Genomic DNA, 24,786 nt, shown 5'->3' with positions numbered 1-24,786 from the left:
GGTCCGTGCTGCGGTTATCAGACCTGCGCACGGCGGATAGAAAGAACAGAGGAGGGAGGGAGGGAGGGAGGGAGGGGGCGGGGCCTGCGTGCGGAGAACCGGAAGAGGCGTTCCCGCTCCTCGGCACTTGACCGGCGTTTGACGGGAGGTCGCGCGCAGGTGGACGCCGGAGAGAAGTTTCGTCTGACGCGCTGCCGGTGAGTAAAAACAACACGTTTATTAGCCAAATATACGACTTTTATAAACCATACACACACACACACACACACGGCTTGTGTTGGCAGGGGGCAGCGGACCCCCAACACCAGCGACTCGAAAGCGGTTTTAAATGCCGTTTACCGGCATGGCGAAGCTCCCGGAGGCGAACCCGCATTACGGAGCTTCGTTTAGATTTAAACGTTTCTCAGCTCCTCTCCTCGTCCGGGGGGTACCTGGCAGTTTCTCCCCGAAACGAGACGCGACCCCAACTGTATATTAGTTTTGTAGCGTCTCTGAAAATATTCCGCAACGTTTTGGTGGTTTTCATACATTTTTGAGTTTCATAAAATTTAAATTCAATCGTTTCATTCAAGACCACCAACGGAGTGACGTAGGGCAGTGTTTCTCAACCGGGGGTCCGCGGAACCCTAGTGGTCCGTGGTGTAATTGCAAGGGGTCCGTGAAAATAAAATATCTGAAAAAAAAGATCCTATGACATTTATAGAAATAGGATTATTTTACTCAAATGTGACTGAGACCTTTATCTACCTAAACTATAAAGGGTAACAGGACTTTTTTCTCTAATTACATCTGTTTCACAAGTGTAATTTATTGTATTTTAATAAGAGATCTCGCTCCCGTTTGCATTGTTAAAAGTTACTGCATAAAAATTCTGTTGTTACATATATCTGAAAGTTACTGAATACATATTCTGTTTTGGTACATATATCTGAAAGTTACTGAACACATATTCTGTTTTGTTACATATATCTGAAAGTTACTGAATACATATTCTGTTTTGTTACATATATCTGAAAGTTACTGCATAAGAATTCTGTTTTGTTAACTATATCTAAGTCACAACTGAAAGCTCTTATTTTTGCCCCAAAGAGTGAATAAATGCTATAATGCAATTTAAAATGCAGTTTCTACTGTTTCTATCAAATTGCAACCCCCCTCCCCCAAGATCAGGTGGAGGGGTCCTCAGGGTAGATCAAAAATACGCAGGGGGTCCAGGACCCCAAAAAGGTGGAGAACCACTGATGTAGGACTTCTGAACGCGGCTCATCTGGAACCACGTGACCTCCAGAGTCGCACTTGTGACCAGAGGCACAGCAGCTCACCCATCAGCGTCTCCAAAGCAGAACTGATAGACAAGACATCCTGGTTGTTATGCTTTTTCAAACTTTATGTCTAATAATTTTGTCACCTTTCCCCATCTTAAGTAACATTTAGTTTTAAGTTTCCAATAAGAAAAAAAAAGAAGAAGCACACATTACAGTATATTTCACCCCACAGGTACTTGGGGATGCACACCAGCATTGCTCCTACTGCAGAAGAAGCCACCCTAAGATTGTCCTGAATATTTTGGCTGTTGGCTGGGGACAGGATTATTTCAGTTTTTCTTTTGTGTTTTTTGGGTTTTTTTTATAGGCACCTTAAATTTTATCTGTCAACAGAACAATATTTAACTTAAAAATATGTGGTGTAACGTGTCTTGGGGCCATAAAATAAAATGACAACAGGATTGTATGGTTATGAATGCATAAGTTAGTTGCGATGTAGCAAAACCAATATTGGATGATAGTCATTGTTTTGGAGTGTTTTTGGACTGAGGGTTCAAAATTGACCTGCGAACACACAGGACAGAAACAGCTTTCGAACACAGCACAAGGGTTAATGGAAAAAAGCAAAAATGTGCTAAAAAAAATAATGAAAATGATTGCTGAATATAAGATGCCAAAAAGGAATTCTGCACCTGGGAACATTTCTTAATGGAGCGCGTGAATACCAAAAAAAGAAGAAATGTAAAGGCTCCAAACTGCTGGAAGTAAATCCCCATCGATTAACTACTTTGACATTCACACATACTACACTTTAACTTCAGCTCTTTCTTGAGTAAAGCGTTTTAAAACTGCTCAACAAAACTCAATAGAGAAGTAGCCTCAGTTTAAATTTGCACATATGAGAAATATGATCCTCCTTATGGAGGGAACTTAGCTTTGCTTTGTGCGTTTTGTAGGAAAGCGTACCTTAGTGGAAACTGGACAATGAAACCATTAAGTTTCCAGATACAAAGGAGCAAAGCTATAATGAGGGGGAGTTGCTCAGTACTTGCCAACAATTACGGTCATACACCCACGCGAACTACGACAGTCTGCAGGTGCAGAATTCCAGACGAGAGCAGAGAGAAAAAAGGCAGACAGCCACACAACAGCCACTCAACGTTAGAGGTGCAAATACCTCTATTATTCACCAACCAGACACAAATGTCTTGAGATTCCCATGTTTACTGCAGTGCACCCTGGATCAAGTACATATGATACATAGGAGGCAGGGAACTTTGGAACGAGGAGGCTGCCTCACAGATGTACTGAGGAACAATTAGTTACACATGCCGATACTGTATGTGTGCACATGTTAATATGAATGACTGTGTGCAAGCATGTGACAAAAATTCCCTCTTCCCTGATGTTATAGACTTTAGGACTGCATTCCTTAATCTAGGCCCACCTACAACGCACGGGGTGGAGGGGTCTATAACTCAGTCAGTGACACCCACCAGGCTGGCGTGTCTTTCGCTCCACATTGAAACCCTGTGGTCCTGACAACCCTTTGAGTTATCAGGACCACAGGGCTGTCTTGCGATGACTAGATGGGGGGGGGGGCACTGGCATTATCCAGTGTGATGCTCTTCAGTCTGTTCACCAGTTGGTCAGGGCGTGGGATCACCACTTGCTCAGGCCCTTCACTGACTCTTCGTGCATTGCAGGTACTAAATTTCCCTGTACGCTGATTGAGAATAACAGGGAATTTCCACTCCATCTCCCGTTTGGAGCTCCAGGCTATCTTGCACCTTCTTTTACATGGAAGAAGAGCTTCTTGCTCTCACCTGCTTCATATGTGATGAAACCATACTTGATCTTTCACACGTTCCACCAAAGCTCTACACTGGGGCACCACCTTACAAACCATCTTCTGTCCAGTTTGGGCTACACTGCAGATCTGGAACTTCGCCAGCTCTCCTTTCTGGAGACAGTCAGCTTTGTTTGCCATGCTCATGATGCCGAATGGATAACTCTGACCTTTAGCTGTACTTTCCTCTGTTACCTCAATTAGCCCTTGGTACTCTGTTTGGGAGGGATCTACACTGCGCAGAGGACGGACCACTTTCCCCGGCATGACTACCATGCCAACATCTTCCCCCGCAGCATTCACTGCAGCCACTTTAGTGACTTTCTCAGCACTGACTTTGTTTCTCTTGCCCTTAGAGTGGGTGTACACCACAGTATCACCTAGCTTCAAGTTCTCCAAGTCTCTCTTGGTCGTGATTGGCTGTCTCAATGAAACCAAAGTTGTTTTCAGTGTGGCAACAAATCCTTGCAGTCTCTTTGCATAAGTGGTGTTACGGTTGAGGATTTTGATGGCCACTGCATTCCGCTTACCAGTTCTCTTTACTTCGTTAATGGAGAACTCCACCTTATCTCCCGTCTGTGGGTGGCAAGTTCCCTCTAGGTCCTTGCTGTGGTATGACACAGTTAGCTTCACTCCACAGTCATGTGTATAAAATGTACAGTTTTGCTGTACATTTAAAAGATACGAATTGGAAAAATTTCAGGGATCTATTTTTTAAGATATTTTAACTGTACCTTTTGGATTTTTGCGTTTCTGTTTACTCTCTGTTGACCTCCTTAGTCCATGCTAATGAGTGGAGGTCTACTTGGTAGGCCATATTTTTAGATAAGACAACTTATTTTGCTGAAACCTTTTGGGAATGTTTTAATTGTTTTTAGTCCATAAATGAGAAAGACAGCTCATGAGGTAAATCTGCTTAGTGGTATAACTCCATCTCTTCCAACTTGCCGGTATTGTTTATTTTTGTTTATGTAACGAAATATAACTAGCTTTGTTATGCAGATAGCCTAATATTCTTCTTTTCCACAAAGCCATACCCTGCTGTCAAAATGGATAGCTTTGTCCTCATACTTGAGTGTGAATTTGTTCAATTTTCTCTTTTTTCCCCCCCTCCAAAAATGTTTCACATTGATTTTATTCTGTCTTTGGTGTTACATTTCAAACAACAGGTTCAGGGCCCCTCAGTTTTTCCATGATCAAATTGAAAATATAGGTACTTGAATCACAGATCGATTTTTGGTGCCCCCTTTGACTAAAAATGCTTTGGTTTGCCTCAAGTAGTCTTTATCCAGGGCAGGATCTTTGAACCCAATATAATGTTTTGTCTTTGACTATCCAAAAATCAACGTTTTGTTGACGTACAGTTGATTTCTTGTGAGTAAATAATCTGTTGTTTCCCATATCTCCTCAGATCCAAGTGTCTTAAAGCAGGATAGTTCCTCCTCCTGTCTGTGGGTCATCACAGGAGTCGATGGAGGGAGCATTGGTCTTAACACCTGCGTGTCCTCCCACTTATTCTCGGGACTCTTCTTCTCCTCCTCCAAATGCTCCAGAGATTTCAGACCACCAGTCTTCTCCTTCTGAACCTGCCCCCCAATTTATACCTCCACCTCCACCTCCACCTCCTCCTCCTCCTCTCCTTCCCCCTCCTCCACCACCTGCTTTTGCCCCTCATAATGTCCAGCGACGTTCGATGAAAAAGGTCAACTGGGACGCTATCCCCAGCCAGCGTGTCCTGGGGAAAGTGAACGTGTGGACATCTCAGCGGCCACAGAAGAACCTCACACTCAATGTCCAGAGGATAGAGGAGCTGTTCAGCCACGAGGACACATGGGCCCCTAAATGCGGGACCAGAGTCAAGCATCGCAGGAGGTTTACGGGCCTGGCCCCTTTTCCCAGCGAGTCGCAGGTAAAGGCCTCGGGTATCAAGCAGCAAACCAGCCGGGCATTTACCCTACAACCTGTTTCTGAACCAGATAGACCGTCGGTCATTTTTCCTAAGCCTTTAGGGTAATTTAAACTCAGACAACACAATGAGAGAACTAATGGGCATACAATTAAGGAACTGATCTTTGAAGGTTCCCATGGAAGTGTTTTCACTGGTGAGGAAGTGTATTTGTATGGCATCAACAATAGTCGGTCATTTTTTTTGCTTCCCAAAAGCAAAAAAATTGTTGATACCATACAACATTTTTTTGATACCATACAAAAACAAGTGCTTTTGTATGGTATCAACAATAGTGGGTAATTTTTTTTTGCTTCCCAAAAGATGATGTCGTTTATTATTCCATGCTTTAACCAGGGCAGAAACTGTGACCTATCCATCTGTGTTGACGATCAGTGGTTTGTTTCTCGATAGGTCTCAATTCTCGACTCCAAGAAGAGTATGAATATCGGGATCTTCCTGAAACACTGTAAGAGGTAAGAACAAGTCTGCAAAAGATGCCGGTGCTGGTGAGCACGAGTGTCTGGGATGAAAAGATAAAGAGGGTGACAGTGGGAATGAGGAGAGAAACCGAGCAATGCCAAGAGAAATGAAGAAGTAAGCGCAGTAAGCATGACAGCGTTGTAAATTCAAAGTACCTTTATTGCACGAGGCCTTAGTGAGAACAGTGTACTTCCATATTAGTTGAAAATCTGGATGTTTGAACACCACCTACATTCAGTGTGCCATTCATTAGCAATCCAACAAGACTTATCTCGCGCGACCATATTCAAATGAATGGAAATGACCTTTCAACATGGCACCTAAGAAGAGTTAGTCACAAGAAAGGAAATGTCAGCTTTTGTTTGAGGGGAAAAAATGAGTCCTTTTACTAATACTTCGAAGAAGGAAAAGTGTTATTGTAAGTCTACTGAGGAAGAGACTGTCAGGAAAGAGGATACACGCTGTAGAGGTTGGGCGGTATGTGTTTGCAGCCACATCCACAACCAGTTTATGAAGTATTTCATCCCACCCACAGCTCCAGATCTAATTGTTTTCATATTTTTTAGTCCGCTGTATCGGATCGGTAACACACAGTTTGGTTCGAACATCTATCTCAAGCCGGCTGTAGAAATTGCTGGGTGAGATGTTGTGTGCTAAACGCTGGTGCTGTGCTCTCATATTCAAGCCAGGTTCTCACTTTAGGCCCTAGTGTTGATCTCAATAACAATTCTGTATATTAATCAAAGGAAGTTGATTAAGTGAAGCAAATGTTAAAGCTTTTATGTGGTTTGTTCATGTATGCAAGTTCAACTTGCAGTCTCACACATCACGTCTCCCTGGTGCCACGATCAGTGTTTGTGCCTGAGCTATATCACGATGATGTCATTTTTAAGTTCAAGGTTCATTCAGCCCTTATTTTGAATACCAAATGGGCCTCTATGTGAACGTCAAGATCCGAGACTGATTGTATTTTCATTTGACTGTAGAGGACATTCAGGCCACGAGTAAATTTAGCGAGTGATGAAAAGTAGACTTGAAAAATGCCATTTGGAACATTTTGTCTTTGGCGTGACTTTAAGGGAATGGCGCCTGAAGTTATAGTATCATTGGCCAGACACCAAAATTAAAACACGAGAAAATAATGGATTTATTTTTATCATATGAAGAACCATTTACCGGCTGAATATTTCATCAGTAGCTTATAGTATTGTGTGGTACTACTGTCTCGTGTCTCCCCCTGCAGGCCCGTGACAGAACTGGTGGAGGACATTCGTCAGGGGAACTGGCTCAAATTTGGAGCAGGAAAACTCAAGGAGCTCTGTAAATTGGTCCCGGAGGACAGTGAGGTGAACAGTACTTCATTCATTCTTTATTATGTGTAACCTTATGGAAAATTGGGCCACTAATGCATTATAGTAAATGGTCTCATGCTTAAAGTAAATATGTCTACTCCAAAAGAAAGATTCCCTTTTGAGATGGTGGGAAGGATTTCACTCCCTATCGCCATACGTTCATTCATCATCAGCCGCTTCTCCGGGGTCGGGTTGCGGTGGCGGCAAGCTAAGTAGGGCACTCCAGACGTCCCTCTCCCCAGCAACACCCTCCAGCTCTTCTGGGGGATCCCAAGGCATTCCCGAGCCAGATTGGACATGTAGTCCCTCCAGCGAGTTCTGGGTCTACCCCGGGGTCTCCTCCCAGTTGGCCGTGCCCGGTAAACCTCCAAAGGAAGTTTACCAGGCACAGCCATACATTTATTTTTTAAAATAAATTCACCTAAAGTCTATATCGATGACTACATAAGGTGACTGCGTGCTCATATGTTAGTGTTAAGTGCAGGAAAGAGACACTTTGTGACTTGAGAATTCAAAAGATTCCAGCTACATTTGCAGTGCTTGAGAAGAACAATATATTTATAAAACTAATCATTTAATTATCTTGTAAGAGGATATCCTACGTGATCCCCCCCCCCCCTTTTCTCCCCAGTTGTACTTGGCCAATTACCCCACTCTTCCGAGCCTTCCCGGTCGCTGCTCCACCCCGTCTGCCGACCCGGGGAGAGCTGCAGACAACCACACGCCTCCTCCGATAGCCGTTTCTTTTCACCTCACAGTGAGGAGTCTCGCCAGGGGGACGTAGCGTGTGGGAGGATCACGCTATTCCCCCCCAGTCCCCCCCCCCCCCAAACAGGCGCCCCAACTGACCAGAGACCAGGACACATACCCACATCCGGCTTCCCACCCGCAGACATGGCCAATTGTGTTTGTAGGGATGCCCGACCAAGCCGGAGGTAACACGGGGATTCGAATCGGCGATCCCCGTGTTGGTAGGCAACGGCATAGACCACTACGCCACCCGGACACCCCATACACGATTTTTTTTTTCAAGAAACATTAATTTTGACACAACCTTTTGTTTGTGTCCATTTGAAATGATTCGTATGCATTTTTGTATCAAGACCCTGTACGTTGTCCTGCTAAACGACTGGAGAGCCCAGAGACCTTTTCCTCTCCAAATAAATCAAACGTGTACGGGACGGTTGACAGAACCTTCAGCGTGACTCGCTGGCAAATGACGGCAAACAGGGTTTAACAGAGTATTTTCTCTCTACAGGTGAGGCAACTGCTGTCGTTCAGTGGGGACCTCTCTCTGTTGCCTGAGGCGGACCAGTTCATGGTGCGGCTGGTCAAAGTGCCAGGGTAAGAAAAGGTTTAAAGAGTCAGTCTCCTAAACACGATACATAACGCATGCATGTGATTGCTCGCATGAAAGTAGATGTTATGGAAGTCATCAGTCTTAAGGCATTTAATTACAAGAGTAATAGTTTTGTGGATTAAATCCTCTGTAGTTCAGATACAAGGTTTTGTGAAAAAGGACGTAGTGCTTGTCAAATAATATCCTCTCGATCGTCGAGTCCTCACTATATGAAAAGGGGAAGCGACGGTGGTGTTGCCTTCTGTGGACTTGAACAGCCCTGGTATTAGAAACAATGCCAGTATGTCTTTGTGAAGTGCAGTTAGAATAAAAGTGACAGCTAGTGTTGTAAAGCACAGGCGTGGTTGATGTGTCTTGTCTTTTTAGTTACGCTGAGCGCCTGACGTCCATGTTGCTGAGGGAGGAGTTCTTTCCTCTTATGAAGGAGATGAAGAACTCTGTCTCCGTGATGACTAACGCTGCAAATGGTAACGCACACACATGCAACACAACTCATGACCTCGCTTTTTGATTAGTCCTTCTTTGTGTATGATAACTCACCTTCTTTATCTCTCTCGCTCGCTCTCTCTCTCTCTGGTGCATGCTGGAGTGAGTGCGCATTTCAGCATGAGTGCGTCTTTTTCTACTTTTTCTATCTTTCATTGTTATTTTTTTTGGTTTTGTATCTTGATAGATTTATTGTTGTAGTGTTTTTTTATTTTATTTTCTATTCCGGGGCGTTTTCAGCCAGCCTGGCTGTGAGTAGGGCTGTCGCAATTATCACATAATCGCCTGACCGCGATCATTTTGTGTAATTGTTAGAATTTTTTCCATTCATTTTTATAAAAACAGCTGGATGAAACTAACAGAAACATCATATTTCCATCACTGTTTTCATGTCGTTTTCCACCATTTGCAGTTTGACTGGCGCTCTTTTAATGATGTCATCTTGATGCGCTCCCTCTACGATGGTTTGATGCTAGATCCAACGCGGTGTAGGCATGGAAGTAGATGTGATTGGTTGTTGGTTAGGGTTTAAACTCTCTTTGAATTTCCATTGTTAGCAAGCGTTAACATTAGCTATCGTTACAGTACAATCTGGCAATGTTAAGGTCAGTTGTAAGCTAGCTAGCTAGATGTTTCAGTGCGCATCATTTGTTTCAAGTCAGCGCGCTTCGAGATTCCGTGCTGTCTATTGGCCGACGCAACTGCCAATCACGGCTACTTCCGTGCCTATCTAGCGTCAACCAATGTTTTAATGGCACTTGAGTGGGGACTTGGTGCCAACAAACTGTTTATCTCTAGACGCTTATTCTCTGATATCCGACGGCTGCATTTCGATTAGCATCTGTTGACATTAACATCATGGACGAAGCTGCAAAGCCAGACACCACGGCACCGCTGTGGGCAAGTTTTGGTTTTAAGCTAAATGAAAAAGGAGAGCCCAATAACTTGGAGGAGGCGATTTGTTGGATTTGCAGCAAAAAGGTGGCAGTCAGAAGCGCTAGTACCACAAATTTAAAAAAAACAACAACTACGTAGCCACCACCCCACCCAATTCGCCAAACTTGGAAAGACATCCACCATTGCAGTTCCATCCCAGCAATTGGCTGTTCCTGAAGCTTTCGGACGAGTATCTAAATATAAACGTGACAGTACCAGATTGCGCACGTTAACATGCGGTGTAGCGCGGTATATAGCCAAAGAAATGCAGCCGTTGACAGGCAGTACGAATTACCAGGAAAAACACACATCTCCAAAATCCAAAACGGCAATCCCCAATTTACACAACCAAGTGAAGGATGACATTCTCAAGGATTTAAAAGAAACTGACTTTTTACTCAGCCACTACAGACATGTGGTCAAGCTCAAGTGTGACCCCATACATGAGCTTAACAATACATTACCTCACCACTGACTGGATTCTACAGCCGACGTGTTTAGAAACGAGATATACACCAGAGAACCACACACTTGCAAAAGGCCTTCAGTCTGCTTGGGCAGATTGGGCATTAGATGAGCTGAAAATGTCCTGCATAACCACAGATAATGGTTCTAACATTGTGGCTGCACTAGGTAAACCCAGCTGGCCATGGCTTAATTGCTTTGGCCATAATCTGCATTTAGCGGTCACAAATGCCATAGCAAGTGAGAAGGAATGCACAGCTTGCACCTTGGGATTGTGTAGAAGTCTGGTCAACACTTTCAACCTCAGCTGGTTAAAGAAGGGAGATCTGAGAAAGACACAGACTGAGGCCAGTCTCCCCCAACACAGTCTAATTCTGGTGAGTTATTCATTTATTTGTTTAAAACATTGATACAAGTCAATATTGTAAACATAGTCATTTTTATTCATAATTTACTTTTACATTGTCATTTACACTTGAAATCTCGGCACGAGCAGTGATTTCTCTGTATAGATGCTGTAGAAAATGTTTTGAAATTGAAACCATAAATGTTAGGTCATTGTCATGTAATCTTGGTATAATGAACAAAAGCCTAAACAAAAGTGTGATCTTTCCTGCAGGATGTCTCTACACTATGGGGTAGCAAAAATGGTAGAGAGGGTGCTGGAACAACTCCCTGCCGTAAGACGCATCCTGATTGATGACAGAAAACATGGACACCTCAATCCGACCTGGCAGGATACATCTGTCATGGAATCCATTAATGCAGCACTGGAACCGGTGGCTGATTTTGCTGATGTTCTATCAGGGGAAGAGTACATGACTGTGTCCTCTGTGAAGCCTATGCTGGACCTTCTAGAGGGAAAACTCTTATCCCCAGACCCCAAGGACACCACACTCATAGCAAACATGTGAAACAAATGTGCTGTGTTCTTGATGAACAGTACAGTGTAACACCACTTCAGGAGCTCCTGAGCAAGGCCACATCCTCGATCCAAAGTATAGGGGCAACATCGGAGATGCTGTGGTCGTGGATGATAGGACCAGCTTTTGGATGATAAGGACCAGCTTTCAAGGAAGATGATGGAGACGAGAGAGGACGGAGGCAACAGTGACAGAGGTGGGGACTGTAACAGAGCTGTGGCAGAAGATGATGGCTCTGCATCTCCTGCACCCAAGAAGAAAAGGCTATGCGACCACGTCCCTGCCTGGAGCTGCGCCTGAAGAGAAAACACTGAGGGTTGTCTGACAGGATGCGGAAGCAGGGCAGGCTAAGCTAACTGCTAGCCCACGCAGACTGGCAATTCCGATAACATCAAGGGCAGTCTGGCGGTGGCCTTGCCTAGTGTTGACTGTGTTTTTGGTGTCATCATGTGGAGTGCGGGGAGGTGTGTCGAAGGTGTCTAGTTGGGACAGCTGGCGTTGGATCGGCTGGGGGAGCCTGGTCTGCTGCATCCGGTGGGCCCAGGGACCACAGCCCTGCCTGGAGCTGTACCCGAGGAGGAAACACCGAGGGCGGTCTGACAGGATGCAGAAGCGGGGCAGGCTAAGCTAACTGCTAGCCCACACAGATCAGAAGTTCCGACAGTCATCTTGGCGTCCGCTCTCTTGGACAGTGAAAACTTCTTTGGGATATGTTGGATATATGTGTTTTTGTTGTTTTTGTAGCTTTTTTGTAATTTGGATAGGATATATGTGTTCTTGTAGTTTGAATATGTGTTTTTGTCCTTGTGTTGCACTGCTGTGGGCTGGGGGAAACGATATTTGGTTTCATTTCATGTATGCAGGTGCATGGAATGAAATGACAAATAAATATTCCTGATCCCGATTCCTTTGATGGCCAAGTTAACAAGAAAGTACATGTGCATTTGTGCAGCAAGTACCGCCTCTGAGAGAACGTTCAGTATGGCTGGCAACGTTGTGACCCCAGTGAGATGTTGCCTTAAGCCAGATAAGGTCAACATGATGGTGTTCCTTGCCCAGAATCTACCTAACCAGTGAGGATCATGACTGGCTGTGGTTGTGGTTGACCTGTACTATGTACAATGTACTATGGCCTGTTTTGGCCATAGTACATTGTTTATTTTTTTATTGGTACCTTCCATTTTCAGCAATTTCTTTGTATATTTCAGTAATAGGCTTTGTAGTATATTTAAATTGTTATTTCTGTCGTGTCTGCCCTGTGCATTTTTTGTTTACAAAGTCTAAAAGGCAAACAGAAATTAAATTTTTTACTTATATGTTCCAATGTTCAGTTCCAAGAAATGGCTCTTCTTCTTTATAAGGGATATGTGTATTATTAAACTATGATTAGGCTTATACTATAATAGTGGCATAAAATGATCAGAAAAAGACAAATTGTTAATCGCAATTATTTGTATGACAGTTAATCGTCAACTTAAAATGTCATGGTCGTGACAGCCCTAGCTGTGAGTCATGCAAACTCGTGGAGTTGAAGGCGTGGGGCTGGAGAAGCTCACGCTGATATGGAGTTAAACTGTCAGATTTTCAATTGCTCTGTGGAAGATTGTGTTTGAGTGATTGATAATATTGTCCGTTATGACAGTGTGAAGTCTGCATCTAGAATGAATATTGGAGTTGTTATTTTTCTGGATAGTGTTGATAAAGTTAACGTGGTTGTTGAGCAAAGTGTGGTGATCCAAGACACCTTTGTTCAGGTGGTGCTGCTGGTTAATCCAGCCAAAAATATCATTTTGTTTAAAGTCCCTCCGCTCATTACCAATGAAATGTTGTGGAGGGAACTGGTGAGACACAGACAATTAATGTCCCCTATAAAACTGATTCCTCTGAGCTGTAAATCTCCGCATTTAAAACATGTTGTTTCCTTCAGAAGGCAGGTCAGATTCTGAAGAACAACACTGAGGAGTTAAATTTGATGTTGAAGTTCAAAGTAGATGGTTTTGACTACACCGTTTATGTATCTTCGGAGAAAATGAAATGTTTTGGCTGTGGAATGGAGACTCGCCTCATCTGTTCCTGTCCAGAGAAACGAACTACTGAGTCAAATGACAGTGAGACTGCAACACAGAGCCCTGAGCAAACTGGGTCTGCAGCACCGAGCTCACAGCAGGAAAAAAACCCCAAAACAAAACGGTAAAGCTGAGTTTCAGGCTGGTGGTTCGAGTTCTACTAACTCGGGGCTGCTGGTTCAGGTGCTGCTGCTCGGGGTTCTGCTAGTCCAGGGGCTGCTGGTTCAGGTGCTGCTGTCCCGGGTCCTACACATACAGATGCTGTTGTAGGAGGTTATTGAAAATTGTCACACTGATAGTTTTAACTGACGTAGTGGACAGGCAGACTGAAACGGGAAGCAGGATGTTCTCTGGAGGAGGAAAGTGAGATGTTGATAAACAAAGACTCTTCTAATCACAAGGATAAGAAGAGGAAACCTGATGGTGTGTTTCAGCCTTTGAGTAAAGCGATAAAGGTTTCTCATCAGTGTATGTGTCTGCAGTCAGATGAAAGGGAAGATGATGAGGAGAGTGATGTGGAGTCTAGCTTCCTCACAGATGTGGACTAACAAAAACAATGGATACTCTTTAGTGAGTATTAAGAAGTTCCTGCAGGATACCAAGGGAGCCAGAAATGTTAAAGTTGAGAAAGTGTTCCCTGATTTATAACTCTTCATTGATTCAGTGAAGACTTTTTGAGAAGTCCTGGTGGTTTGGGAGAGAAAGCTTTCACTGAACAAGAGACTTATCGCTTAAAAAAAAAACAGTTCAAAAGGTCAAAAACAGGATGATGAATAAGTTTTTCAATTTACTCTTTCTTTGTTCATTTGTTTTTGTTTTACAACTTGTTTTTCTGGATTATGGGGCCATAAGAATTGGCAGCTTAAATTTAAATGGAATGATGAAAAAAGGGCCTCTCTTTTCAAGCTGTGTGCTTTTAAAAAGTTGGATGTGGGTTCTTTTTGTACGAGAGACACACGGTACTACTGATGACGAGGCTGGCTGCAGAAAAGAATGGACCGGCAAAACCTTTTTAAGTCACAAAATCAGTAACTATTGTGGGGTAGGAATTCTTTCTTCCAGGAATTTTATTTCTCAGTCTGTTGAATCCGAAGAAGTTATTAAAGGCCGTCTGTTAAAAGTAAGAGCAGTGTATGAAAATGTAAAAATGATGTTTATTAATATTTATGCCCCAGTTGTGGGAGTGGAGAGGTACGTCTTTCTAGATGTTTTAAATGAAGTTATTGAGAAATGTAACGGTGAAGAATATTTATCTATTGGTGGAGATTTTAACTGTACTGAGGACAGCAGGTTAGACAGGAACCACGCAGAGCCTCACGTTGCTTCTTACATTCATCTGGTTCATCTTATTGAGGCTCATGAATTGTGTGATGTGTGGAAAGGATTTCATGATAAACAGAGACAATTCACCTGGACATACACTATATGTACAGAAGTATTGGGGAAATGCCTCTAAATCATTGAATTCAGGTGTTTCATTCAGACTCATTGCCGCAGGTGTATAAAATCCAGCAACTAGCCATGCAGTCTGCATTTATAAACATTTGGGAAAGAATGGGTTGTTCCGAACATCTCAGTGAATTCAAGCGTGGTACTGTCATAGGATGCCACCTTTGCAATAAGTCAGTTCATGAAATGTCTTCCCTGCTAGATGTTCCATGGTCAACTGTAAGTAGTATTATTGAAAAGTGGAAGCGTTTAGGAGCAACAGCAACTCAGCCACGAAGTCGCAGACCATGTAAAGTCACACAGCGGGGTCAACGAGTGCGGAGGTGCATAGTGCGTAAAAGTCGCCATCGCTCTGTTGACTCAATAACTGCACAGTTCCAAACTTGCTCTGGCATTAACATCAGCACAAAAACTGTGCGCCGGGAGCTCCATGGAATAGGTTTCCATGGCCGAGTAGCTGCATGCAAGCCTTACATCACCAAGCACAATACCAAGCGTCGGATGGAGTGGTGTAAAGCACGCTGCCACTGGACTCTGGAGCAGTGGAAACATGTTCTGTGGAGTGACGAATCACGCTTCTCTGTCTGGCAGTCTGATGGACGAGTCTGGGTTTGGCGGATGCCAGGAGAACGTCACCTGCCTGACTGCATTGTACCAGCTGTAAAGTTTGGTGGAGGAGGGATAATGGTGTGGGGTTGTTTTTCAGGGGTTGGGCTAGGCCCCTTAGTTCCAGTGAAAGGAAATCTTTTTTTTTATATATATATATATATATACATTTATTTCTGATTTTTCCCTTTTTTCCCCAACTTAGTGGCCAATCGATCCCTATTTTAGTTCAAACACCTACCCTCGTACTACATGCATGCGTTCCCCAACTGCGTCTCTCCAGCCAGCAGTCTCGAAGGAGACGCCTCCCCACTATCGTGACAAGGCGAATCCAGGCCGAACCACTGCTTTTTGCGACACACACGGAGACGCATTCACGTGACGAACACAAGCCGACTCCGCCCCCCTCCCGAAGACAGCGTTTGCAATTATCGCTGCTTCATCGAGTCCGGCCATAGTCGGATCTGACGAGACCGGGGCGCGAATCCCGGTCCCCAGTGGGCAACTGCATCAACACAAAGCCGATGCTTAGACCCCTACATCACCGCGGACCCCAATGAAGGGAAATCTTAATGCTTCAGCATACCAAGACATTTTGGACAATTCTATGCTTCCAACTTTGTGGGAGCAGTTTGGGGAAGGCCTTTTTCTGTTCCAGCGTGATTGTGTCCCAGTGCACAAAGCAATGTCCATTAAGACATGGTTGGGTGCGTTTGGTGTGGAAGAACTTGACTGGCCCGCACAGAGCCCTGACCTCAACCCCATCGAACACCAAACTAGAACGGAGATTGGGAGCCAGGTCTTCTCGTCCAACATCAGTGCCTGACCTCACAAATGCTCTTCTGGATGAATGGGCAAAAATTCCCTCAAGACACACTCCAAAATCTTGAGGAAAGCCTTCCCAGAAGAGTAGAAGCTGTTATAGGTGCAAAGGGGGGACCAGCTCCATATTAATGCCTATGGATTTGGAATGGGACGTCATAAAAGCTCCTGTAGGTGCAATGGCCAGGTGTCCCAATACTTTTGTACATATATTGTATGTTAAGGATGCCTTACTGTCTATGGCCAGGCTTGATCGTTTTTATTGTTTTAAACATTTTAATGTATTCAAATGTTGTGTTGTCAGCCCTGTTGGTTTTTCTGATCACTCTCTTGTATCGGTTTCTGTCTTTATACAATGTGTAAAACCCATTAGTGCTTATTGGCATTTTAATATGGCTTAGAGGATAAAAAATATAAAGGAAGCTTTTGTGTGATTTTGGAAAAAAAACAACACTCAAGTATAAAATCTGATTTTGTGTCTGTATGGCAGTGGTGGGATATTGGAAAAGTCCAAATAAGACAACTTTGTCAGCAGTACACTTGGAATGTCCCACAAACCTTAATGAGTTCAGTGAACGCTGTAGAGGAACTCCAAGACTTACCTGAGGCCACAGGAGACTAACGCTATACTGAGGCACTTGCAGCGAAAGTCTGTTTTAACTAACCTGCTGGGTGTTTCAGCTCAGGTGGGCCCTGGTCAGGTTCCGCTTTCAAAATATAGCCCAGATGGATGCCCCGTCACACTTTGGGTTGGAGCATAAGAATGGACAGTAGAGGTTCATTCACAGCTTAAAATCGGACACTGGGCAGGTGCTGGCTGACCATACTGCAATTCGTAAGTGTGCTGTCAGTTTTTACAGTAACCTGTTTAAGTGTGAGCACAGACGAGGAGCAGACAGTGTCTCAGAGCTTTTATACTGATCTCCCTCAGGTTGAACAGCAGAGTAATGTAGAGTTGGAAGCGGCTCTCTCCTCTGATGAGCTCTATGCTGCTCTGCAGAGTATTCAGAGGGGGAAAGCTCCTGGAATTGACATTACCTGTTGAGTTTTACAAGTCGTTCTGGCCGGTGGTTGGGGGGATCTGCTGGCGGTGTTAAACAATAGTCTCGCCAGAGGGCATCTGCCATTAAGCTGCAGGTGGGCAGTTCTTACCTTACTGCCTCAGAAAGTATTCAAAGGAGTTGAATCAAGTGCAACTGGACTTGGTATATATCCGTGAAGACGTTTCACCTCTCATCCAAGAGGCTTCCTCAGTTCGTGCCTTTCTGACTAGACGAAGCTAGTCTGACTGGCTGGTGATGAGACTCAGAATTTATCCTCTAGGAGTCGTCGTCAGAGCTATAGATGTCCATGGCTCTTTGTGTCCCGATGTTGGTTTGAACATCAAACCAAATCTGTTCAATACTTCATATAAAAACACCCAACTAACAGTATCAATGCTTTTTCTGCATCCAAACCAACCAAAGCTGTATTTGTACCTTCTTTTTTTTTTGAGCATTGTCTACAATATGGAGGGTTCTTCTAATATTGTCCTGCGTTTGGTGCCCTCTAATAAATCCAGTTTGATCTTCTCTGATCAGGTCTGGTACGAAAGTCTCAAATCTTTTGCAAATGATTAAGGTAAATAGCTTGTAGTCTACGAAAGTGGATTTTAATCAAGATGTCCTACAGAGGTTGAGTCCTGATCACTAATAATATGATATCGTCAATATTATGTATCTGTCAGTTTAGGTATCTGTCAGTTGTTGACACCCCCACCCCCCCCACCAGACCTGCTGTCAAAGATCCAGGCTCTTCTTAACTTCTTTTGGGACAAACTGCACTAGGTGCCTCAGAGTATACTGTATCTGCCGAGGGTTGAAGGAGAACAGGGCCTGATCCACCTGAGCAGCGGGGGGGGGGGGTACCTTCCATTTCCAGTTCCTGCAAAGGTGTCTGTGTGATCCTACTGATTTAGTGGAGGTCACTGGCTTGCACCATTTTGAATCCGCTAGGTGGACTGGGACTGAATAGATCTTTGTTTCTGACGGACATAAAGCAGCTTAACGTCAAAGAACTACCTGAATTCTATCGTTTACTGTTCAAGGGGTGGAACTTGTTAAAAAAAAGAGAGACTAAGACAACACAGCTATTTGTTCTGGCTGCTCCAGGAACCAATCATACATGGCACCCGTTTCAGTGCAGTGTGTCAAGTGGGGCCAACTCTGCTCAGGCTGTTCTGTGTCTAACGTGGTGACTCTGGGACATGTAGTTCAGCTTGCATGTCCAAACATGGACAATGCACCTTTTTTACCCCAATTGTACTTAGCCAATGACCCTATTTTCCGAGCCGTCCCAGTCGCTGCTCCGCCCCCTCTGCTGAGCCGGGGAGGGCTGCAGACTAACCACATGCCTCCTCCGATACATGTGGAGTCACCAGCCGCTTCGTTTCACCTGACAGTGAGGAGTTTCTCCAGGGGGATGTAGTGTGTGGGAGGATCATGCTATTCCCCCCGGTTCCCCCTCCCCCCTCAACAGGTGCCCCGACCGACCAGAGGCGGCGGTATTGCAGCGACCAGGACACATACCCACATCCGGCTTCCCACCCGCAGACACGGCCAATTGTGTCTGTAGGGACTTCCGACCAAGCCGGAGGTAACACAGGGATTCGAACCGGCAATCCCTGTGTTGATATACAACGGAATAGACCGCTACACTACCTGGACGCCCCCAGTGCACCTCCTCTTGCCTCCCGCTGAGATCGACTCGCGTTATCACTCTGCTGCTTGATAAATGGAAAGAAGCTCTCACAAGTGGTGAGCAAACACTTGCATCAGTATTATAATTGCTCTGTTAGACCTGATGAGAATGTTTTCCCTTCAGTGGACATTTCCCCAGAGTTTAAGGACTGTACAGGAGCTTTTTTAGAAAAAGTGGGCATTCCTCTGGATGTTGTTTGTTAAAGTTTTGCACAGGGACAAATTAACTGGTAAAACTGACACTCCATGGAGAGCTGACTTAGGTGTGAGCGACAGTGTTGGGAGTGGAGAGCGCTGTATGAATCACCATTGATCAAAAGAGCTGCAGACCGGCAGTGGAGGGTTTTACATGGTATCGTGGCTGTTAATATTTTTACTTCTGATATTAACCATGGTTGCCCATTTGGCAATAATCATAAAACTGTTTTTCATTGTTTCATGGAATGTTGTCAACTGCTGCCACTTTTTACGATGCTGGAAAATGTTTTGGGATCGTTTGGGGAAGTCTGTTCTAAACCCATGTTCATTCTGGGCTACAGGTACTCTCAGAAAAACAAAGACAGGTGTCCGGGTAGCGTAGCTGTCTATTCCATTGCCTGCCAACACGGGGATCGCCGGGTTGAATCCCCGTGTTACCTCCGGCTTGGTCGGGCATCCCTACAGACACAACTGGCCGTGTCTGCGGGTGGGAAGCCGGATGTGGGTGTGTGTCCTGGTCGCTGCTCTAGCGCCTCCTGTGGTCCATCGGTGCGCCTGTTCAGGGCGGAGGGGAACTGGGGGGAATAGCGTGATCCTCCCACGTGTTATGTCCCCCTGGCAAAACTCCTCACTGTCAGGTGAAAAGAAGCGGCTGGCGACTCCACATGTATGGGAGGGGGCATGTGGTAGTCTGCAGCCCTCCCCGGATCAGCAGAGGGGGTGGAGCAGCAATCGGGACGGCTTGGAAGAGTGGGGTAATTGGCCGGATACAACTAGGGAGAAAATAAGGGGAAAAACAAAGTCAATTGCCAGCATTTTAATTTCATTCTGGGGAGGGCAAAGACGGCCGTGTATCTGAGCAGAAGAAACAGAATGGGGGGAAAAACTGGGGATGGTGATGCTGTTTTTGTGTTTGTAAAAATGTCAAAAACTCGTTTAAAAGTAGATTTTTATGATTATAAGGGTAGATTTTTATTATTACAAAATGATGAAAAATCTGGCGGCATGGTGGCACAGTGGTTAGCGCGGTCACCTAACAGCAGGAAGGTCCTGGGTTCGAGCCTTGGGGGTTGTCCTCTGTGTGGAGTTTGCATGTTCTCCCTATGTCTGCGTGGGTTTCCTCCGGGTGCTCCGGTTTCCTCCCACAGTCCAAAGACCTGTAGGTCAGGTGAATCAGCCATACTAAATTGTTCCTAGGGGTGAACGTGTGTATGTGGGTGTGTATGTTTGCCCCGTGATGGCCCGGCGGCCTGTCCAGGGTGTCTCCCTGCCTGCCGCCCAATGACTGCTGGGATAGGCCTCAACATCCCCACGACCCTGATAGCAGGATAAGCAGTTTGGATAATGGATGTGTGGTGTTATAAAAATGTGCTTTGCTGTGTTGTGGATGGTGAGCTGATCTTTGGGAGTGAACTGAGATGATTTAGATTCTGTGACTTTTATGTTACTGACTGTGTTAGTTTTTATCCTGTTTATTATTGTTGTTTTGTAATATTTTTGCAAATTTTTTTACTAAAGTATTCTCAAATCTCTCTCTCTCTCTCTCTCTCTCTCTCTCTCTCTCTCTCTCTCTCTCTCTCTCTCTCTCTCTCTCTCTCTCTCTCTCTCTCTCTCTCTCTCTCTCTCTCTCTCTCTCTCTGTCTCTCTCTCTGTCTCCCAGAGCTGTTGCACTGTGATGACCTGCACTCCGTCATTCGGCTGGTATTAAAAGCGGGGAACTACATGAATGCTGTTGGTATTCTCTACAGAATGTTGTTTATTTAATCTCGATGGTTTTTATTGTGCAGGTTTTGCAACAACAGTGTTATGACTGCCTTTCTTTAACTGACAAAACAACGGTGAAATCTCAAATGTGCAGGGTGGGTACAGTGGCGATGCCATTGGCTTCAGGATGACCTCGCTGCTCAAGCTTGCGGACACCAAGGCCAACAAGCCAGGCATGAACCTCATGCACTATGTCGCCAAGGTGAGAAAGAGAACAGGCAAGGACAGACGCTCACTGTCCCCATTTGTGTGATCATGAAATCCCTCCCGGATATCCGCCCATTTTTGTGTTGATGATAATAATGGTCTGCGTCCCTCCATCTCTCTAATTCTGTTTCCTTGTATCTGGTTTCCCTTTTGTCTTCCAACTACAGCAAGCAGAGGACATTGATGCAGAGCTGTTAACATTTTCCAATCAGCTCAGTCATGTTGGGATGGCATCAAGGTGGCTAATATTATTACACTTCCAAAGCATTGCCCATTTACTTGTGTTTTTTTTCCTTATGTATTCTGTATTCAGAATTTATTATATTTAATGGATTCATTAGTACAATGTACAATTTTGCATTGTGTTTTTGGGCAATATATTCATCTGTTTGACTGCATTGATGTTGTTGATTGCCACACAGAGTTTGTAAGGAGGAAGTAAATGTTGACTTCCAAAGAGAAGTGCAAAAGATCAAGGATGTGAAAATGTATGCTAGCAAACAGCCTGGCCTTCTCCAACAGATGGAAACCTTTCTCATGGTGAGGTCTTCACCTTTTCAAGTCTGGAGAAGTTTCATATGTGGTTTAGTCTGATCTCCTTACACAGTTTTTCAATGTGTTTTGAAGTGATTTATAGCCAAGGCTCAGCGTTTTCAGTTTTTATTTTTCAAAGCCATCCAGCATGCCAAATCTTGCCACTGTTACATAACCTCACACGAACAGGAACAACTTTTGGATCCGTGAAAACATAAAATCCGGGTGAAAATCAGTTGAAACCAATCTGCTCCTTTAAAAAATCTGGGTATTTTTCAGTGAAAATTGGTAAAAATCGAAAACACTGAGCCTTGTTTATAGCCAGGTGTAGCCTGGGAACCAGACGAATTCCCAAATGCTAATTCATCTGGCTCCTCTCGGTTCATTTTCCATTTCCAAGGGGCACAGACCAAAATGCCTCTGGATGCAATTGGATAGACCTACAACCTATCAGAGCAATGACTTAGCGCTTAAACTTTTACCAAATCCCGTCAGATGTACGACAAACACATTTCTTATCAACAAAAGCTTTCAGTGCAGTTGTTTATTCTTTTGGAGAAAATATACCATCCAGTTCATTTAATACTGTCGCAATAGTAGATTCAACAGACCCTTCCACATCAGCAGCAGCAGACGGCACTCCTCTGTATGTCAGTGTTATTTTTTTTTCAACTCACATTCAGGGAAGTCCTGTCTCTACTCTGCCTCTGATTAGCTAACCCCATCCTAACCCTAAGCTTAACCAACCTAACCAACGGAGGCAGGTGGGGAAAATAATAAGGCTGTATGTCATCATATCAAACCCGCCCCATATTAGGTAAACAGTTGTGATTGGCCCGACCTGGGCCAGGTCGGCTGGAAATCTGAACGGGAGGGTAGCCAGACGTATATGCTACAGCAAATGTAAAACATGAGTTCGCAGATTCGTCTGGTTCCCAGTCTAGGCCAGGTGATGAACGTACAGTAAAAGTGCTGGCTGAACTTGAGATTACTTTATGCACCTTTTACTCTTCTATGTCTTACTTTTCCAAAATGTTACATACCAAATGATATGAAACTCCAGACGGCTGAAGTCAAGTTGGCCAATGTGGAGTCCTCTCTCCAGGAGCTCAATGCTATTAGCCATGCTGTGGCTGAGTACTTCTGCGAAGATCCAGCTTTATTCAAACTGGAGGAGTGCTGCACCATCTTTCACTCCTTTTGCAAGAAGTTTGACATAGCTGTAAAGGTAAAAAGGACATGAACAGACCACAAAGGATAGCTGAAAGTTAAACATGTATTGTGCACATACCAAACTACAGCAGCATGGCAAGGCTAAAAACATGCACAACCTCTTTTTTTCTAAGAAGTGGACTTAAAATCTCCCCTCTTTCCCTTGCTGCAGGAAAACAGAGAACGAGAGGCAGTAGAGCTGAGACGCAAGCGGAGCGAGAACTTTCACAGCTTGTCCAAGCGCTGTTCCATATCCTCCAATCAGGAAACGCGGCCTGACCCGGAGACCTCCAGCTTGGAGTCGGTCCTCCACAGCTTTCTGTCCTCTGTTCCAGAGGGCCTCACAAGGTGCAGGAAAAGCATGCTGTCCCCAGTTGAAGGATCCCCCACTGAGCTCAGCTCCCGAACAGAATCATCGGTAGAAGAATCAGATCTAGGCTCACAGAGCGGACAAGAAAGAAGCCCAGAGGAGAAACAAGCAAAACTGCAGGAAGCAGAGGAGCTGGATTACAAGGAGGCCAGGAAGATCCGTGTGGTAACGCGGAAAGTGCTACACTTACAGAGTGGCCAAGGAAGCCTCTGTGGGGACCAAGCCTCCCATAAGCCTCGTTTCAAAGAGAGAGAACAAGCAACCCCTGTTACCCCACGCACTCCTCGCCCCAGAACCAGGGACTTTGTCTTCTTGGGTAGCGATGGGAATCCAGGCTCCCCCTGGACTATACTCAGTCCGTTCACCTGCCCCCGTGGGAACATGCCTTTGCACAACCGACGGCCCCGCCATCGCAATCAGAACTTCTCCATATCCAGTGGAGATGATCTAGATGGTGAAGCCTGGCAGCTGCCCTCCTCCCCATCTCACTCCACTCCCCCCGCAACCAAGCCAACTTTCCCTACCATGACTTGTCCCCTTATGGACCTAGTAGAGGATAATGAAGGAGGAGGAGGGGATCACACATCTCAATCTTCCTACACGGCATCTTCATCACTTCCTGATTGTCCCTCCCAAAGGGCTCTGTCCCAAAGGCCAGTCCTCAGATCTAACTCCCTGGATGAAACCAGGAGTTCTGCGGCGCGTGACCTCAGGTTGTGGGACTTGTTTCAGAGAACCAAAGTCCAAAGGACGAGGTCATACTCAGGGTCTGGGACTGAGTCGGCGACAGCAGAGGGAGACAATATTTGGTCAGGGATTGGGAAAAAGACAAGGAAGCAGATAGACAAACAGAACTCTGGGTTCATGTCCTTTTTTAAACGCATTGGGAACAGATGTAAACCTGAGAAAGTGAATACCAAAACATCAGATACCTGATGAATAAACAGACTATAGTTTGTCTTTTTTTCCTTTTTGAAATATGTCTTTTTTTGATTGTGCAGTCATGGTCATTGTGTTGACCTGGTCTTTTATTGTTCAGCTGGAACAAGGCAAATGGGAACTTGCTTTGACGTGTCAAGGTTTTGATTTTTGGAGGTTAGACAGCACGCAAAGATCTTAAATCTTAAAGCATTTCTTTTTTTGTCTATGTAATAAAGGTAAAGTCAAATTTATTTGTATAGCCCAATATCACAAATTACAAAGTATCTTTCTTATTCTGTCTTTCTTTTAACCCAGCCACTGAGGATGCACAAGCCAGTGAATTCTTAGTGCCGGTCCTAAGCCCGGATAAATGGGAAGGGTTGCATCAGGAAGGGTATCCGGTGTAAAATCTTTGCCAAATCAAATATGCGGATCATAAATCAGATTTCCATATAGGATCGGTCAAGGCTCGGGTTACCAATGACCGTCAGTGGTACTGTTGGCCAGTAGGGTGCCGGTGAAAACTATGCTACTGTTGGGCGAAGACGAAGGAGAGGGGGAAGGCATGTGCAGAGACAGCGGGAGAGAAGGAAGGGTAAGAGCAGTGGTGCCCAACCCTGCTCCTGGACAGCTACCCTCCTGCCGGTTTTTACTCCAACCCTGATTTAACAGTCTGATTCAATTAATGGAGGTCTTGGTCAGTAGGTAACTAGCAGAATCAGGTGTGTTAAATTAGGGTTGGAGTGAGAAACGGCAGGATGGTAGCTCTCCAGGGGCAGGGTTGGGCACCACTGGGTAAGAGTGTGGAGGTGAGAGTTGAAACTTTTGAATGTTG

The 24,786-nt window shown here is 44.8% G+C and overlaps 1 protein-coding gene and 1 pseudogene across 1 annotated transcript; one reads left to right on the top strand and one right to left on the bottom strand.

Moving 5' to 3' along the window:
- The first annotated feature begins 89 nt into the window (after nt 1-89).
- Nucleotides 90-24,220, top strand: fhdc3 (FH2 domain containing 3). Its single transcript, XM_056285363.1, has 12 exons — nt 90-197; nt 4,526-5,023; nt 5,474-5,535; nt 6,786-6,888; nt 8,153-8,238; nt 8,621-8,721; nt 20,604-20,674; nt 20,802-20,909; nt 21,082-21,152; nt 21,337-21,454; nt 22,512-22,676; nt 22,833-24,220. The coding sequence occupies exons 2-12, from the start codon at nt 4,586-4,588 to the stop codon at nt 23,964-23,966; spliced, it is 2,457 nt and encodes an 818-aa protein (XP_056141338.1). The 5' UTR covers nt 90-197; nt 4,526-4,585; the 3' UTR covers nt 23,967-24,220.
- LOC130116421 (cold shock domain-containing protein E1-like) lies at nt 2,748-3,931 on the bottom strand (annotated as a pseudogene).
- Nucleotides 24,221-24,786: the final 566 nt, after the last annotated feature.

The sequence above is a fragment of the Lampris incognitus genome, chromosome 8 (assembly GCF_029633865.1).
Source record: "Lampris incognitus isolate fLamInc1 chromosome 8, fLamInc1.hap2, whole genome shotgun sequence".
NCBI classification, from domain to species: Eukaryota; Metazoa; Chordata; class Actinopteri; order Lampriformes; family Lampridae; genus Lampris; species Lampris incognitus.
This window is presented reverse-complemented; position numbering and strand designations above follow the sequence as displayed.